Here is a 19,509-nt window from a genome sequence, read left to right as displayed (position 1 = left end):
CGGCAGGGCACTCATGTAAAGCGCAATAAGACGGTTATTAAGAATTTGTTGTTATTATTATTATTATTATTATTATTATTATTATTACAACCATGCATAAAATCTCTTTTGGGAGAAGTGTTGGTTCTAATTTGGTCTCACAACAATTTTTCTCAGAACCAACACTTATTTTAGACATGGTTTTACCCATAAATTTACTATTTATAGCTACCTTAAAAATGAAAGTTTTGCTGAAAGTGACAGCTGTACCTATTATTACTATTATTACATATCAAATGTACTATTATATATAGTAACGGTTTGCAGTAACACCACGTAATGATAATCTCTAAACGAGTTCACGTGGTTCTGGAAAGAACCGTTGGCTTCAAATTAACGTTTCGATCAGTAGCTCCAATAATGTCTGCAAGTGTGGTTTTAAAAAAAATGACATAACCTGTACTTATTGTGCAAGTGTGTACACACGTGCACTTCTACATTAATTTAAATCAAACATGGTGATCAATGACGTCATGTGTAATCCATCCATAGTTTTGTTTTGACCCTTACCGATATGTATAAAGCACTGTATACTCAATACTTTCCCCCGAGTCCCGTGAAAGACATCCACAGGCAAATCACAAGGGTTAAAATATCATTATGAAAAACATTCAACAAAATATTATTTGGTCACACTCTTCACCCTGTACCTTTGTGAGTCATTGAGCTTGGAGCAAAAGTACTGCAGGACTTGCACAAAAGCCTCATGTGGATCTAGCGTCGAACCAGGAACATGAAGATTGTTGTTAACTGTATATAACAATAATAAAAAAAAAATTAAAAAATAAAATCTTACATGAAATTTGCGTATTGTTTGTTTGTTTGTTGTTTGTTTGTGTTTGTTTACTAATTGAAATTCAAGTAAACAAGCTAATTGAAATTCAAGTAAACAACAAGTCATAAAATACTGGCTTTGAAGCAAATAGTACATAGTGAGCGGAGAGCCATCTAGAAACCCATAGGGCTTGTACCGATGACCTTATGTAGTTGCCAATGGGAAAGTGGGTGTTTTCATGCGAAACTAGGAATGAATGGATTTTGTTTATTTATTTTTCCAAATGCTTTTCAAAAGAAAGCACAAGAAAAAAAGAAAATAGTATATTGGATGAACATGAAGAACACTGGGCCCTCACTCAACCATTAACTAACGACCTAAAAACAAAATTTGAACTGGTAGTAGGCAAAACAAGTGAAATGCCTGAAGTTTTGGACCCTAGTTTCTTTCTCCTGGCTAAATGACAACACAACCATTAAGCCCTCAAGATGGACTCTCCTTGAGTCGAAACGTCCGGCCATGAACTATTGTTTTGCATTTATACCACAAGTTTCTTTGGTTGGTTAGCAGTTAGCAAAAGCTAGTTCTACTTTCTCAAGATGTAGCCTACACCTGTTTCAATGACTGTGAATGACGCATGTTCACATTAACCAACTTTTTTAAACAACCACAGTGGAAGTTAAATCTAGATGAATGGGAGTAATTATTTTTACTCCAATTGTTTGTGGCAGCTGTCTGTAACAGCTGGTTAACTCGTTCATGTACAGGTACCGTTTATTATTTCTCAGTCAGTTTCCCTTGTGGTTTATATTGATACCATTTATTTCAGTGATTAATTGATGATACAGAAACATCAAACATTTATTTTTATTTTTTATGAAAGCACCCTTAAGATTCCTCTTTCCCATTCTAAAAACTGTGTGATTGTGCGATCTTTATTTTTCATTTTACAACTACTTTTCTGAAGGGATTCAAACCAGTCGCTAGTACATGAAAGAGTTAACCATTCCATTTTGAGCTATGACAGTCTAAACCAGAGGTGTAAGATAATGCTGACAAATGACACATCAATTTTAAAAGCTTCAAACTGTGTAAATAATTCAAAACATGTGTGACTTAATTAAAGAAGGAAAGTGAAAATTAAAACAACACTTACTGATAAAAAAAATCCAAATTAGCATCATGCAATGCAAAGAAAAATAACATCAAATAAAAAATTGTCACAACTTTATATGAAAATGTTTAATTTAATTAAGAAGGTAGAAAATTTGGTTAATTCCAGCTAGAAGTGATTGTAAAAATGCATTAACAGTTTAGGACATTCTTTAAAGGCAGTGGACACTACTGGTAATTACTCAAAATAATTATTATCATGAAACCTTACTTGGTAACGAGTAATGGGGAGACGTTGATAGTATAAAACATTGTGAGAAACGGCTTCCTCTGAAGTGTCGTAGTTTTCGAGAAAGAAGTAATTTTCCACGAATTTGATTTCGAGACCTCAAGTTTAGAATTTGAGGTCTCGAAATCAAACATCTGAAAGCACAAAGCTTCATGTGACAAGGGTGTTTTTTCTTTCATAGTTATCTCACAACTTCGACGACCAACTTTGATTTTCACAGGTTTGTTATTTTATGCATAAAAATGTTGAGATACACCAAGTGAGAAGACTGGTCTTTGACAATTACCAATAGTGTCCAGTGCCTTTAAAAGAAAACAGTTTTGGGGACAATTTACATTTGTCGTAGTACGACTTCTGACTGGCACCCCCATAGAGCACTGGCATGTAAATCTAGAGGTCGCAAGTTCAAACCCAACTCTAGTCGAATTTTTTTTCCACCCAATATACCCCAAATAGATTCGTTTCCCAGTCACCAGTTACCCATAATAGTTACCCGGTGAGTTTTCCTTGCGGTTTATTAATGGACTGATTCAATTTTCCAAGCCCCCCCTCCCACATGTTAGTAAAATAGAATGAAAGCTGATTATGATACTGTTCTACCTTCCCTTTAAAGGTGTCAATGAAATTAAATTGAGTGAGACTGATGCTTTAATGTGAAAAGTTGTTGCAAAAGGATGTTACTTATCACAAGAATAAACAAAATATCAACATGAACAATAATAATGAAAACAAAAAACAATAAACTCAAACAAAGTTTGTTGACATATTTTAACATATTTTGACTTCGCTGAGAGCTATGGTTATAACTGACACTCCCAAGGTGATCCCCATAGCATTCTATGATTTCACAAAGTTTGCTAAGAAAATTGCTAAGCATAATTTCCAGCTTCAGCAGCTTTTACTGGTCCCCAGCTTTTCCCAGTACTCTATATTTTAAGGTGTCTTTCAGCATTCTACAAATTAATTTGTATGGCACTTGTAACTTGAAGAAACACAATCAGTGGTTTACATTAAAGGAACGTTACAGAATTGGTGAGAAACAAAAGTCGTGAAGATCACAGATTTACATAAAACTTACACGGTCTATTGATGATGATAGTTGAAAACATCCCTTGAAATATTTCTGTCTGAAATGTCATATTTAATGAGAAATAAATAATCTAACTTCGCGTTTGGAGTTTATCGCTCAGTGAGTGTTTTATTCATTTGTATTTTGGCATCGATGCAATGCAAAATTTGTAATCGGTTTGTCACTATTCTCTCGTGACCTAGATGGCTGATCGATCTCAAACTTCAACAGGTTTGTCAGTTTATGTATATGGTGGATTACATAATGTGCTTACACTGCCAGCAACTGTTGTGTTAGCAAAGACCAATTCTGTAATGTTCCTTTAAGCAGTGGGAGCTCAATAATTTTTTTTTTCAAAGTCAGACTCAGTTCTACAGCTACACATGTACAATGGACTGCCAAAGAATGCTACAAAAGGGTAAGAAGAAAAAAGAGTTTACAGGCGAGAAGGGAACAGGGCCCAATTTCATAGCGCTGCTAAGCACAAAAATTTGCTAAGCATGAAATATCTTCCTTGATAAAAACAGGATTACCAACCAAATTTACATTTGTTGCATATTGCTTGTTACTGCTATTTAGCTGTAGTGTTTGCTTATCCAGAAAATCACGTTAACAATTTTGATGGTAATCTTTATTTATCAAGGAAGAAATTTCATGCTTAGCAAATTTTTGTGCTTAGCAGCTCTATGAAATTGGGCCCAGATGTGCTTGAAATTTGAGTGTCTGGAGTGAGTTGATATGGCGAATGTGATTTGGTAGGCTCGATAGAGATCTGCTAAGCACAAATGAGCAGGATACCAGTCAAAAAATTGTACATGTGACATGGTAGTTTGGCCAGTATCCCTATTATGGTAAGTATAATTTTGTTGTGCTTATCTTAACATGGTCCTCATGTGTTTAAACTGACGTTTGGCCAGGAGGAGAACACAGGTGCTGTTGCAAAACCGCAAATGCAAATAGAAAAAACTCTCAACCTTTACTATTTATGGATCACCAATCAACTCTTCATTGGAAATCAATTCAAAATCTGTTGACGTTCATTCAACAGATGGTCAAAGTAAACAGGTATTTTTTTAAGCACAACAAAAAACATTTGATTTTTATTTTCAGCGTACAAGCCCTATACTAGAAGTATACTAAAAACATAATGGAAAACAAAAGTCGATTTGTGATTTCTATCTTCTGAACTGCCTATAATTTTACTGGGTTGCCGACATAAAAGTCTGTGGATCTTTGATGTACAGAAACGGTGAGATGAAACAAATGACAAATCCAAATGTACTTTCTCTACACCAAATTAAAACTTTGTTGGGTTTTTTTACTAAAAGAAATACACTTCCTTGTTCAGGAAAACTGTGCACAGCTGAAGTGTCCACCTTTTTATGACACTTAGCCAAATAATAGGCTATAAATTTGTATGCCTGTGCATGGTTTTAGTAGACAAAATTCCTAACGGTGAGATGAAACAAATGACTTATGAGACGGACACAGGGTCTTTAAGAAATCACAGCTTTGGATGAATCTGGCTTAAGCATGGTCTACTCTTGCAAAAAAAAGGAAATCATGGGTGCCTTCAATTAATAGACCGATCCATTAAGCTCCGCCCCATTGCGTATTGACCAATCACAACGCAACGAAGGTCCGACACTAAGGTCCCACATGCCTGCGGCAGAGTTGTGCAGAAAGGCATTGGAGAGCCTCACGTGTTCCTGCTCACACCTGCGTCGAGGGTGGAGCCTACTAAATCGGTCTATTGTGCGTGCTTTGAGTCTGTGCTCAGGGCTTCAGATGAGAGAACAGAGCCTTAAGCCAAATCCAAAGCCAAAGCCATGGATTTGAAAAGGGCCCAAGAAAGGATTAAAGATGGCTGACACAAAGTTTAAGCCAGAGACCAACACAAGACCATGGTTTTTTAAAGCAAAACCATTACACATAATACACGTAACAAACCTGCACTCGTTGTCACTGCATCCTGCTGCCATATACCAAGTGTTAGCAACGCAAAACAAGAAACAAAAAACTTGCAGTTAAAAGTTAGGTTTCTAAAAGCCGAGTTGGCAAACTAAGGTCTACCATTAAGGGTTTATCTAAATCTATCATTATTTTTACAGACAAAATATTTTGTGCAGCTGGCAGTCGACCTTATGCATTGATGTCATCAATCAGCCAATTTAGAGGTAAAACAACGATATACAATGGAAAATGATATCTGTTCGTTTTTGTTTTAATTGTCTTGCTACTATAGGTTTCCTAATAAATTTGTATCCAGCACAAATTAACTTTTTGTTTTATGTACTTCAAAAGTGTTTGGTATTATTTATTAAAAAGACGTCTTTTCTCTCAAATATCTTGAATAACTTTATTGTCATCATTTTCTTCAAGTACTCCTTGGGACATGAAACGAAATAGATTTTCCCTTTTTGCCATTTTGAATCTGAAATCTAAGCATTTTTTCTTTACCGTTGGTTCTTGATCATTTTGTGCGATATCCTGAGGCATTCTGTTAGTGACGCTGAACGATCCAAGGGTCTGTTTTACGGCCAGGGTCGAGATGGCACGAACCCCTGCATGAGGACTCTGTTGGAAACACTCCATGCACAGCTGATTTCATGCAAACATAAACAACAATAACAACAAAAATCACATCACAAGAAGTGGACACAATCAAGGGTTTGATGTTACATCATGGAATATCTCTTCATGTTTTGGATGGTCAGACAAGAACCTGTTACTTACAATTATTAAGAACTTACAAGATTGTTTTCCTGTGAGACTGGGCAAGCACTGTGTACACATGCAGGCCTTGAGTTTCATCTATGAGAGGGAAAGGCCATTTTTATTTTGCAAATGGCACTTCCATTGGGAAATCTTTAAGTCTACAGAAACTTCTCAAGGAGCATCAGATCAAGGCCAAGACTAGGGCAACAGAGGGGATGGCCTCCAGGGCCCAATTTCATAGAGCTGCTTAAGCAAAAAAAATCATGCTTAGTAAAATCAGATTACCGGCCAAGACTCCACTCAATTGTTATGCTAAGCAAACAACAGCTAAATACCAGTCACAAGCAATGTATATATGGCATGAAGTTTGGCCAGTAACATGTGTAAAATAAGCAAGCTATCTTCGTGCTTAAGCAATTTTTTTGCTTAAGCAGTTCTATGAAATTGGCCCCAGGCCTACACATACAATGTACACTGTGCTTATCAAACAATAGCAGGGATCTCCCCGTACAAAAGCTAGTTCATCAGGGCGATATGTGCAAATTACAGACTGATATGGTTTTTAATGATAAAGAATCTATGCCAGCCTGCAATACGATAAAATGAAGTGAACATTTTCGGAACACCAACACACTCCAGACGATCAAGAGTAAATTAAAAACACATCTATTCTCATAATCGTCTTTTCCGTAGCACTCTTCCAGCGCATTGAATTTTGTAAAATGCGCTTTATAAGTCTCGTTTATTATTATTATTATTATTATTATTATTATTATTATTATTATTATTAACATATGCATGTGTACACCGTGCACCACAATTAGTTCTGATCACCGTTGTACTACCATACCACCATTCAAAACCCATGCAGTTAATAGTTGAATGGTTTCAAACGATTGGTCAACTCAATGGAAATTTGTTTTACCAGTATAAGGTTTATCAGCTAAGAGATATCCTCATGGTGCAACTGCAAACCTTCTCAGTGTCTTACATCATGCAACTTTCATATCATAACTAATGCAAAGTATATACAGTTCATCTACATGTAACAGCAGAGTTTAAACATTGAGACAATACAGCTGTCAATAGCCACTGAAGTGCTTCACTGGAAAATGCCACTTTAGAAAGTTTTAAAAAAATGTCAAACAGGTAAACTCTGCCACTTCACAAGCAAGTATTTCTGCATAATAAATGTACTTTACCTTCTCTCGACACCAACCTAAAACTTTTATACTAAAAGAAATACACTTCCTGGTTCCGAAAATTGCGTACAGCTGAAGTGTACACCTTTTTATGACACTTAGCCAAATAAAAGGCTATAAAGTTGTATGCCTGATGTTTTTTTTTTAAGTAAACAAAATTCCTAACTTTGTCACTTCAATCTGATAAAACTGTTTTATTATATTTATCCACTTGATCACTACTAAAGACAGCAAAGTAGAATGAGATGGATATGGGTAACAAATTCATGAATGGTTAGGCAGATATTAGTTTAGTGTATCTAATCTACGTCACATGATACAAACTGAACCAATGAACTGAACCAATGAAGTGCATTTTTAGTTAAACACAACACAGTTTTGCTTATCAGATTACAAAAAAATGTGCACAGTTTGTGACCAGTTACCAATTATCTGCTACTTATGAGTAGCTTAACTTCACCTGAGTGAGTAGCTTAACTTCACACAAGTGAGAGGCTTATTTTCACACAAGTGAGTAGCTTAACTTCACACAAGTGAATAGCGTAACTTCACACAGGTGTGTTGCTTACATTCACACAAGTGAGTAGCTTAACTGCAAACAAGTGAGTAGTTTAACTTCACACAAGATAGTAGCCCAACTTCACACAAGTGAGTAGCTTAACTGCAAACAAGTGAGTAGCTTAACTTCACACAAGATAGTAGCCCAACTTCACATAAGTGAGTAGCTTAACTTCAAACAAGTGAATAGCTTACATTCACACAACTGAGTAGCTTAACTTCACACAAGTGAATAGCTTAACTTCACACAAGCGAGCAGCTTAACTTCGCACAAGTGGGTAGCTTATTTTCACACCAGTGAGTAGCCTAACTGCAAACCAGTGAGTAGCTTAACTTCACACAAGTAAGTACCATAACTTCACTTAAGTGAGCGGCTGAACTCACACTTGAGTGAGCAGCTTAACTTCAGACAAGTGGGTAGCTTATTTTTTTAAACAAGTGAGTAACTTAACTGCAAACAAGCTAATAATACATAGCTTAACTTCACACAAGTGAGTAGCCTATTTTCACACAAGTGAGTAGTGAGTAGCTCAACTTCACACAAGTGAGTAGCTTAAACTTATACAAGTGAGTATCTAAACTTCAAAACTGAGTAGAAATGTATGCCTCCGATTGGTGAGTGTGCATCTTTGAGTTATTTAGGCATTGTGCAAGTGCTTGCAATGGATTTTACCTGGATTAATGACTTGGGCATATTCTACAGCATCATGCAAAAATAATCAGACATAAAATTACAATTTTTACAAACTAGTAAAGAAAGGCAAGTATGAACTTTGAAGTAAGTGTCCACATGCATTTCGTTTTCCCATCCCATCAAGACAAGATATTACACAAAATAACAATTATGCTACCATATCTATAAAAAAAAACACCCCCAAAACAAAATAAGTAACCACCCAGTATGGCTTTCAAACAAGATTTTTAGCTGAGTTTGTTTGAATATGTTTTCTGTTTAGCGTGGACTGTGTATTTTTATTTATTTATTTTTTTTTTGCTTGTTTTTTTAACGATTTTCTGTAATCTAGGCCTATTACTTGGACAACACACTTTATAGTGTGGCCGGTAGATGGGGGAATAGAGCCTTATGCCTTTTTCCTGTGCACTCAACGCTATTATCACTCGACTGTACAATGGATGGGTCATAGACCATGAATGATATCCAGTTTATAGGAATTAAAGATTGAGTAAGGTTAATATGGAGTAACCAGCTGCCTCCTTACATGCATGACATCAAGCTTCACTTGGTTACTAACTTAATTTACATGTGTCGCTCGTCCACAGAAATTAATGGCAAGCAGACCACTGTAGTCTGTTAAGGGAGAATGCTGAGTTTTTCTAAATCTGTGTGTGGGGTTTGTGTCGAGTGTCAATGCCGGTATAAATCTGTATTAAACAGTGGCTACAGAATGCTCAGAAATATATAGTTGTTACATTTTTGTAATAGATGCAGTCCATAGGAAACAGAAACAACATCTAACGAGTCTCTTACCTCGCGCTAAAACATGGTAAAAATGTTTTTTCTCTGAAACACTCCAAGCTAAAATTCTGAAAAACGTGAGGTCAAACAAACCCGCGTGACAAAGGAATCGTGATGTCATCGGCGCTATTTGATGTGGAAAATTGTGCCCTCAGTTGGTCAAAGATAGAGAACTGTGTACACACTCAATTGGGGAAAATCGCCACTGACGTCAAGGGGTCATTGCATATCATTGTAATAGAAAAGCCGGTTTTGACTCTTGGCTGAAAAAGCCGCGCGGAGAGGTGCATTTTTTACTTGATTTATTTATTACCAAATGCAAATTTTAAGTGTAAAATGGTTATAAATCAGTATCTACGATGTCTGTTTGGCCAAAAAAAGGTATTAGTTTTATTGCGATTATCCTGTAGCCCCTGTTTGAACAAGTTTGAGCTAGTTTACATATTGGCTTTTGGAAGCAATGAACTTGCTAGTCGGACCATTGTGACTGATTTTTGACTGGTCCTTAGAAATTATTTGCCAGCAGACCACTGCTAAGGGTGAATGCTGAGTTTTTTACAAAATCTTTCTGTAAAATTTTCTGCCCAATTTATATTGTTTATCTGATGTTTAGATGTCTAGTTGGTACTGTCTAGTCCTTGGTTGTCCTTTTGTTGTCCCTTTTTGTTTGTCTTCTGTCCGTGGTTTTCTTGTTTACTGCCCTTTAGGCATTCTTGTTCAATTCTGTTGGTTACTTTTTCTGTGATTTATTGTATTTGTATGTTTTTTGTGGCTTATGGAAAAAGAAAAAAAAGAAAAAAAAGAAAAAAATCTTTCTGTAGGGTCTGAGTCATTTGTCAATATCTGTGAAAACCTTTATTGAACAAGATTTATGAGAGATTTGTGATGCAAAATGAAATGTTAACAAAACACAAATGAAAGGTGACAACATGTACACTGTACAACATGAATGCGCCATGCGATTACATGATATCAGTTAACTGTGTACCACCATGACATCAACGGACAGATGTGTCTGTCCCACTGATTAAGGTCGACAATAAGATCTACCAGTTAACTCTTTCATGCCCTGAACGGTCGCCAGTGACCGTACAAAGTCTATGTTTAGGGTCTGTGTCACTTGAAAATCTATATAGATGGATTGTAATACGCGTCAACCACTGCCATCTTTGATGTATTAACAAGGGACAAGTGCAACGTGTACGACTGCACGTGTACTTGTTAAATACATCAAAAATGGCGGTCGATGACGCGTATTGCAACCCATCTATTGAACAAGACTCATCGAAAAACATTAATAATCCAAAATGAAATGTTAACAAAACACAAAAGAAAGGTGACAACATGTACACTGTACAACATGAATGCAGTATGCGATTACATGACATCAGTCCACCATGCACCACCATGATATCGACGGACAGATGCATTACCTGCTTCATGAGTTGCGTGGCGTTCTGCGCAAGTATACTGAGGATCTGCAGCAGCGTGATCTGACACGCTCTGTGCACGTCATGCTTACTCAAGTTGTGTGACGTTAAACAAAACTGTTGAGAGGCAAGTTGGGCATTCAGGTTGGCTCGTTTGTTTAGTGGTTTTATCGGTCGTGCCTTTCAACCTCTATGGACCCGGTTTGAATGCCGGACCGGAACCTTGCATGCGATTTGAGGTTCCAGTCCCTCCATATTGCATAGGTTTCCACAGTGGGTTTTCCTCCCCAAATGCGTACAACCCCTTTGGCAACAGCCTTCCCAAATATGATCAAAATAGTGAGTAAAAATTGGAAGAACACAAAATGGTGCCATCCCAAATTTGAACAAAATTTTGTGATAAATTCGGGCACAGTAATAAGAAAAGACAAATTGGACAGAGAAATATCGTAAACTTTCAGACAATAGACACATCAACCCCTCAGCCCCACTTAATCAAAGTGTCCCCATACGCAAGTGTTCCTCCCCCATCTAAAACTCAGTCTTCTTCTACATCTTTCCTTTGTAAAGGCCCGGTCCCACTGCAGCGATAACGAGAAAGATAACGATAACGACGCAAAGAGAACGCATTCCATTGGTTGAATGAGCGTGTGCGTATTCTGCGTGGAGCAATTCAACCAATAGAATGCGCTCTCTCTGCGTCATGATCGTTATCGTTTTTGTTATCGCTGCAGTGTGACTCGGCCTTAAGCCATCTTCAAGCCAACATGCTACAGTGCAAGGCACTTTTGATTGAGTTTCTCAGTTTCTTTACCACAATAATAAAATAGTAAGTCACAACAGGGAATATTGCACCTTCAAAGATAGAGGTTTACAGTGACTTTTTTTGTAGGACAAAAAAACACCATGTCCACAGAATTACACTAAACTTACACCGTTTGAAGATAATGACAGTAGAAAGCTTCCCTGAAAATATTACTTGCTGAGGTGCTGTAGTTGTTGAGAAATGAGTAAAACAATGTCATGAAAATAATTTCCGTCTCAGTTATGATGAGACGAAAATTAATTTAGCATGTAAAAACACATTTTCATGAAATTGTTTTACTCATTTCTCAAAAACTTCAACACCTCAGCAACTAATATTTTAAGGTACGCTTTCTACTATCATTATCTTCAAACGGTGTAGGTTTAATGTAAATCTGTGGACATTGTGTTTTGTGTTACAAAAAGTACCCAAATCCTTTAAAGCCATTATACACTTTCGGTAAACAGTATTGTCCAAGTCCCACACTTCGTGTATCACAACTTATATATAAAATAACAATCCTGTGGAAATTTAGGCTCAATCGGACATCGGAGTCGGGAGAAAATAACGGGAAAACCCACTCCTGTTTTCGCGCGTTTCGCCGTGTCATGACATGTGTTTATAACAAATCCGTAATTCTTGTTAACGAGAATTTATATTGTTTTACCGTTTTCTCAAAAAGTAAAGCATTTCATGGACTAATATTTCAAGAGAAGTCTTTCACCATCTGTGAACTTTTTTTTCTTTTCCTGTACCGAAAGGGTCCAATGGCTTTAACTTGAAGAAGCAATACAACAATGTTGGTGATCAGGTTAAAGAAACACCCTAATCACAAAGACTGCTTGGAGATCAGTGAGAACAAGTTGCACCAACTTAAAGGGAGAGTATACTTTTGGTAATTACTCCAAAAAGGAAGACAATTAAGACAATAAGAAGCACTGCAGCTGTTGATAATGCATAACATTTTGAGAGAAAAAGTTGCCAACAAAAGAATTCAATAACATTTCAAACTGAGAAACGTTTCTGCATGAAATGTATCCATTATGTGTGTTCAAACTACGGACTATTCCTCCTGCATGGACATAACCGCTACAGATTTTCGGCGATATCTCAAAAACGCAAACACCTTTTAAAAATGAATTGACTTCCTTAGACTTTTAAAGGCCCTTAGGTAATGTAACGGACAAACTCAGGGCAGTACGCCAAACATATGGATTTATGCTCTCAAAACAATGATGTGTGAATGAATCACGTGATAGGGCGCTTTGTACAAACATGGACTGAACAGATCACCAATGCTGACAAAAGTGATTCCATTTTGTTTGATTTCGTTTTTGAGTGTGATATATGAGATGTTCTACCGACAATTCTGTTAAAAATCCCCCATTGAATGAGATGATTTAAAAGTTCAGTTAGCAACAGGGTTAAGCCCGGTTCATACTTCCTGTATATGCGAATGCGGTAAAAACTATGACGTCACAAATTCGCAATGAATAATCTGGATCACATTACTGGATAAACAGCCATGTGACGTCAAAATTTGAATCGCATTCACGTTAAGTATGAACCAGGCTTTAGGCTTTAAAACTAACTAGGCCAAAAAAAGATAAGTGAGGCTTAAAACATTTGGGGAGGGGCTCCACATGCAAAATATCCCTAAATAACCAATCAAAAGCAGGAAAGAACTAAGTACTGACCTCTGACACCTTGATGACTGACAGGGCACTAACTGAGCAGGAGGCGGAGCAAGTCACTGTCAGGAGAATCTATTGGTGTAGATTAAAACATGAATATTCATGGCAAATTAAAACATGAATATTCAATTAGCAATCCTCAAAATCTAAGACAAACTATAAAACTGTAGGAGTTATACAAAAGGCACACACCCCTTTACTCGTGATTTTGGTCATGAAGATATAAGTAATGTTTATTAATCTAAAAAATAGTTAATGGACTGATGTTTAAACTCCAGTCAGAGTCTTTCTCATCTTTGTTTTTATTAGCCTTCCAGAAATTAAACAATTTTTGTGCAATAATACCATCATCTTTTTGGTTGGTAGACAGTTTTGAACAGCTAATTATATTTTCCCGCTTCTTAATCCAGTGAGTTATGGGGTAACACGGTCTCTGTCTTCGATACCAACTTTGGTAAGACACTGCTCTAGAATTGCAAAGGTCGTGGGTTCGAATCCCACCCGGGTAATATGCCTGTGATTTTTTTCACAGAGCTCGGAAAAGTACTGAGTATACAGTGCTAACACCAGTCATTGTTAATGGGTAAAACCCAAATTAACATTCTTTACCAAGATGCAAATTTTCATCTCCTAAATCGTTGCAGTACCCGCTGCTAAAATATAGGATTGGAACTGCCCTAGCTACCGGGCAATCTTTGTGTTCTAGTTGGTAAGACACTGCTCTAGAATTGCAAAGGTCGTGGGTTCGAATCCCACCCGAGTAAAATGCCTGTGATTTTTGTTTCACAGAGCTAGGGAAAGTACTGAATATACAGTGCTAACACACATTGCTGTATAATAATGGGTATAAACCAAAATTAATATTTTCCCCAATGCAAGTTTTCATAGAAAATTAAACTGTTAAAATATAGGATTCAAATTGCATCTAGCAATCTCGGTGGTCTAGCTGGTCAGACCCTGCTCTAAAATTGCAAAGGTTGTGGGTTCGAAATCATATTTGTACTCCCATACGTACCTTTAGGATTTCTACCTGGATATCTTCAGCAAGCTGTGGGGATGAGGCAACACATTGAAGCACCTGAAGGGGTAATCTGTGCTCTTCATCATCTTGGGATGGATCCGACTTGAAGCGAGGATCAGATATCAGCTTCTAAGAAATAATCAATCAATCAATCAATCAATCAATCAATCAGTTTTATTTCATTTATTAGTTTTAGTCAGGCCTAAACTTTTAGCTTGTAAGAGGGCAAGGTCCAAAGGGCACCATGGATTGTAAAATCTTAAAATCTCTGGGAAGCTTTTGACAGAGCTACCAATTCTGACTCTGCAAAAAGTTCCCTGAAATCAACCAATCTTTCCAATCTTTCAATTCTGTTGAGCATGACAAATGAGATAGATCTTTTCTTAGTGCTCGTTCATCTCATTTTGAATCTGGTCTCGTAAAATAAATGTTGGACCAGTACAAATAATGAACTAGAAAGCCTTGCAGTTTAATGCATTTCCAAAAAAAAATTGAGCCCTTCAAATAACTACCTGAAGGCCAGAAACAGCATGAGCAGCAAGCTTGTTGTTCTTTGATTCCAAGGCGAGCCGTAACGGCAAGAGGCAGATCTCTCTTAGATCACTTGGACCTAGAGAGGCTGGCGATTCTTTGCACTCTAATGCATCTGTAAGATTCAAACAAAAAGTCATTTATTTTACATACAACAATAATGTGTTCATGGATTGAATCTTGAAAATGAATCTTACTCAAAACATTTTCAGTATAAGTCTGCAAGTCCATTCACATGTTGGAAATTTTGGGGTGGTTTTACCCGGAAGTACCCGTTTTTACAGCCAATTGAACAAGTGAGTGTTAGGACTGCAAAGTGGTATTGTGTTTTGTGTCTCATAATGTTTACAAATGTATGGCCCTATTTGCTATTTTTCATTGCTCAAAATACTTTGCTTTTAATAAATTCAACGCTCACATCCATAGATTAGGCAATTTCATAGCAGTCTTTTTTTAGATTCTATAATTTAAACAGAATCTCTCCTTCTACTTTGTTGTTTTGCAAAAACAAGTTGTAAATAACTGGTTTTTTTTTTAGTAATGCAGAATTTAAAAATAACGGTATCTCAGTCGCTTCTGAGGGCAACATTAAAACTGTGTGTTTTCAATTAACTTTATCTTCCAGTACGCGCTAATCCACTAAACAGATGCTCGAACTGGAGGGTGGTATAAAAAACCTACATACTACTTCCTCTGTTTTTATAGCAAAGTGCGTACTGTGAGTGTCAATGTGTCACGCTCCGTATACGGACAGTGCAAAAAATACATTCTAAACTTTGTTGCGAAATAAGGTTCTGAAATTTTAAACTTTGCGTGTTGCACGTGAGAATGGAAGATAAATTTGTTATAACACTTGCGTTTGTGGAATACGAAAAAATATAGCGCGTCTGCATCCCATATTCAACGAGGCCTTATGGGACGCAGAAGCGCTGTATTTTTCTGTATTCCACTCGCCCTTGTGTGATAACTTATAATATATATCAACATAGCGAGACAGCGATTTCTTTTGCACTGTGAGATAATTAAAAAACAATTACCAGCACAAATCAGACTTCCACTTAAGTTTATCCTGACAATTTTGTTAAATGACAAATTAATTATAGGCCTTACCTTGATGAAAAAAATGAAAAATTAATAATGATCTTTCAAAAGTTAATTAATAGTTAATTATAAGCTTCTGAGTATCAGCCGTTGTTGAGGGTAGTTACAACGTAACTCTATTTCAATGCCAAATATTAAGATTTTTTTAATGAACCATGTGATTGGTGTGTTGTAATTAATACTTAAAAAAAATTGCAAAACACATCATTTCTGCAGGTACTCTTTGAAGGCACTGGACACTAGGTTATTACTCAAAATAATGTTTAGCATAAAAACCTACTTGGTAATGAGAAACGGAGAGCTGTTGATACATTGTTGTATTAACACTGTAAGAAAACAGCTCCCTCTGAAAGTAATGTAGTTTTTGAGAAAGAGATATCATTTAGGCTTGAAGCCTTTAATGGGCATCTGAAAGCACACAAAGTTGTGCAAGAAGGGTGTTTATTCTGTCATTATTCTTATTGCAACTTCGATGACCAATTGAGCCCAGATATTCACATGTTTTTTATTTTATGCATATTTTGGGATGCACAAAGTGAAAATACTGGTCTTTGACAATTACCAATAGTGTTCAGTGCCTTTAAAGGCACTATTGGTAATTACTCAAAATAGTTATCAGCATAAAACCTTTCTTGAAGACGAGTAATGGGGAGAGGTTGATGGTATAAAACATTGTGAGAAACGGCTCCCTCTGAAGTGCCATAGTTTTCGAGAAAGAAGTAATTTTCGAGACCTCAGATTTAGAACTTGAGGTCTTGAAATCAACCATGTAAACGCACACAACTTCGTGTGATAAGGGTGGTTTTTTCTTTCATTATTATCTCGCAAGTTCGATGACCGATTGAGCTCAAATTTTCACAGGTTTGTTATTTTATGCATATGTTGAGATACACCAAGTGAGAAGACTGGTCTTTGACAATTACCAATAGTGTCCACTGCCTTTAAGCAGCTCGATGAAATTTTCCCCAGATGAGAAGAAGTTGATTATTTAAGACTCAATTTCCTCTTGAAACAGGATTCTTACCAAAGTGATGCTTAAAGTGGATAAGCATAAAATATAAGTAACAGTAAACTTGCGGGGTACAACCATGTAATAGGCCTAATTCTCTTATGAAGGAGTGTTGGCTCTAAAAAGAGGCGGTTTGGTTCTTGATGTTTCAAACAGCTTCAGGAGGAATTTACAGCTTTCAGAGTCAACACTCCCTTAAAAGAGAATTACTGGTTGTACCCGAAAGTTTACTTATGTTAGGATTCTTACCGATGGCCTGTGAGCAAGTCTCCCTGATGGTCTTATGTTTGTTGGCACTCGCCTCCTTAATAATGGTTCCCAAGACGTCTTCCATATCGGTAAAGATCTCCTCTTAGTCTTAATTCAGCTGAGTGTAGTAAAAAGCCTCACCGAGGTACAGAGTACATCTCTCTGGATTGGATCCACCACGGCAACAGTGACAGTCAGAAAGTTCTGATGGTAACAAAGAGGAAGTAAGGTCAGGAAATTCACTTACTTACTTCAGGAATGTGATAGGCCGTTGAAAAAAAACCTAAACTATGAGCGTAAAGTGTGAAAGCTTGCAAGCGCAAAACATGTAAGCTTGCGAGCGCAAAACATGTAAGCTTGCGAGCGCAAAACATTAAGCTTGCGAGCGCGAAATGTGAAAGCTGCGCGCGAAAGCTTCCGTAAATTTATCTTCGGTTTTGAAAGCTCTACTCTTCAAACTGGGGTGTTTTCACACCCCTGCTACTTGCTTACATTGCTTTAGTTAGTCACTTACCGTAGCTCATTTGTGGAGAGCACATTTTAACAAACTGAGTGCGCACATTTTTTTGGTTAAAGTGCTCTCCGCATATGGGCTAGGGTAAGTGACAACTTGGAGGGGGGGGGGGGATCTACTAAAGTACTAGGCATAAAATTATTTCACCTTGTGGAGAAACTATTATAGTCCTAGAACTATGAGGTTCATTACGCTATCCCCACAACATTTGTGGAGATGATATTGGAACGAACGACAGAGTAGAGACTATTAATTTTTAAGGGCCAAGGAGCAGAGGGGGTCCAACGTATTAGCACTATTTATGGGGCTACATATTGATCTGCTACATGAGTTAGTACTCCATGCCTACATCATAAGAAAGGGAATTTGTTTACTGACTAGAATTTGTTGTATTGCCTCAAAAAAAATAATTTCGTTTTTACCATGTTAACACTAAACATGGTCAGCAGATGGTAGGAACAAAATCCTTTTTTGGAGGCAATACAACAAATTCAATTAAAGTCAGTAAACAAATTACAGGGGAAAAAGTATCACGTTAAATCCCCCAAAAACATTCACTGCACATGGCTAAAGCCGGCAAGCTTTACAGTTCCGATACTGTCATTTATGAATGGTTGATATGAATCCTGAATGGTAATCATTGCAAAAATTATGATTCAAGTGCAGCAGTATTGAATATTAAAAAACATACAAAATGATGAATTGATGACGGGTCAACACGAAAGTCGAAACTACATATTGCAAACGTAGTGTTTTAACGACTGCTTTAGTAATACAATACAAAAATTCGCCAGGGGACCTATCAATGGTAGCAGAACAATATTTTATCGCTAAATATCTTTCAAAAATGTGAGAAAAACGGATATAATTACCTCAAAATACAGTGCATATTCCACAGACAACTAAACGAAACAGATGGTCGGTTTCCAGCGCATTGGCCCGATCAAGACGCTTGAGGGCGCTCGACTTTGTTATGGTTGTGGTTTGGTTTGTTGTTAAATCCCGGTGTCCCGGAATTCCCTGAACAATAATGTCTGAGTATAGTACAAAGCACCATTATGGGGCGGATTAGACCGTCGCACATTATGTTGTATTCAGTACATCACCTTAAAGTCTGTTCACCCTCTTGGCTGAAGGTTCTCTTAGAACTCTATCAACTGCCAAGTTTGAAGTGTTTCCTTATTCACTATTCACAATGAAATTGTATGTGCCCGGCTCCCTTTTCATTTAGTTTGGGTACTTTACATACGGAAATGCACACACAAATATTGGGTATACATACACACAACAAATGAAATTGTATTCTTTATTGTTTTGTTGTTTAAAATGGTGTATTTTGTGTAGTCGGTTTCAAAATACATCAATAATAAACATATGGGCCATTCAGAATGGGGTTAAAAAATATAGATTATTTTTTGGAAATTGTTTTGACCTACCATGGCTGATTCCTCCATGGACCAACCAACCCTACCCCAAATTTGATTTTTAAATATTGCATGGCTTCACAATAACAATATATGCACTGGAGAATAAAGTAATGCCCCAAATAAACCACATTCTTTTTTGCTGACCTGAGCCATGGCAGCAAAAGCAGGCTTGGAATTTCACCTTTGAAAAATAGGCATAGCCGTTTTCCTTTTTGCAGCTTCCATTGGAAAATCTTATAGTCAATGGGAAAATGTTGAAAGGCACCATGGCCATGACCAGGGGCAACAGACGCCTTGGGCAACAGACGCCTTGGCCTCAATGGTCTGCATGTAATTCCAGGCCTGCTAATCAAAGATTATAGAGCGCCGCAAGGCGCAAGATGCGGAACTCGGGCTGGAATGTGAAATCCCACTGGACGCCATTTCGGCAAGTAACTCTTTTGATACAACAATAGATCAGTGCAGACAATGACCATTCCTATCAATGG

The 19,509-nt window shown here is 37.1% G+C and overlaps 1 protein-coding gene across 5 annotated transcripts in view; it reads right to left on the bottom strand.

Moving 5' to 3' along the window:
• Positions 1-18,525, bottom strand: part of LOC139947035 (brefeldin A-inhibited guanine nucleotide-exchange protein 3-like) — a 42,739-nt gene extending 24,214 nt beyond the window's left edge. The window contains exons 1-9 of one of the 5 annotated variants that reach the window (XM_071944856.1): positions 18,467-18,525; positions 17,081-17,284; positions 14,703-14,836; positions 14,185-14,319; positions 13,173-13,241; positions 10,674-10,787; positions 5,746-5,886; positions 5,236-5,260; positions 690-789 (exon numbers count right to left, since the gene is read on the bottom strand). In XM_071944856.1, coding sequence (XP_071800957.1) covers positions 690-789; positions 5,236-5,260; positions 5,746-5,886; positions 10,674-10,787; positions 13,173-13,241; positions 14,185-14,319; positions 14,703-14,836; positions 17,081-17,165 — 803 coding nt within the window. In that variant the 5' untranslated portion in view covers positions 17,166-17,284; positions 18,467-18,525. The remainder of the gene's footprint in view (positions 1-689; positions 790-5,235; positions 5,261-5,745; positions 5,887-10,673; positions 10,788-13,172; positions 13,242-14,184; positions 14,320-14,702; positions 14,837-17,080; positions 17,285-18,466) is intronic. The other 4 variants (XM_071944858.1, XM_071944857.1, XM_071944859.1 and 1 more) reach the window with 4 other exon arrangements.
• Positions 18,526-19,509: the final 984 nt, after the last annotated feature.

This window comes from Asterias amurensis, chromosome 14, assembly GCF_032118995.1.
Source record: "Asterias amurensis chromosome 14, ASM3211899v1".
Lineage (NCBI taxonomy): Eukaryota > Metazoa > Echinodermata > Asteroidea > Forcipulatida > Asteriidae > Asterias > Asterias amurensis.
The sequence above is the reverse complement of the archived record's forward strand: the minus strand, read 5'-3'. Positions and strand labels throughout refer to the sequence as shown.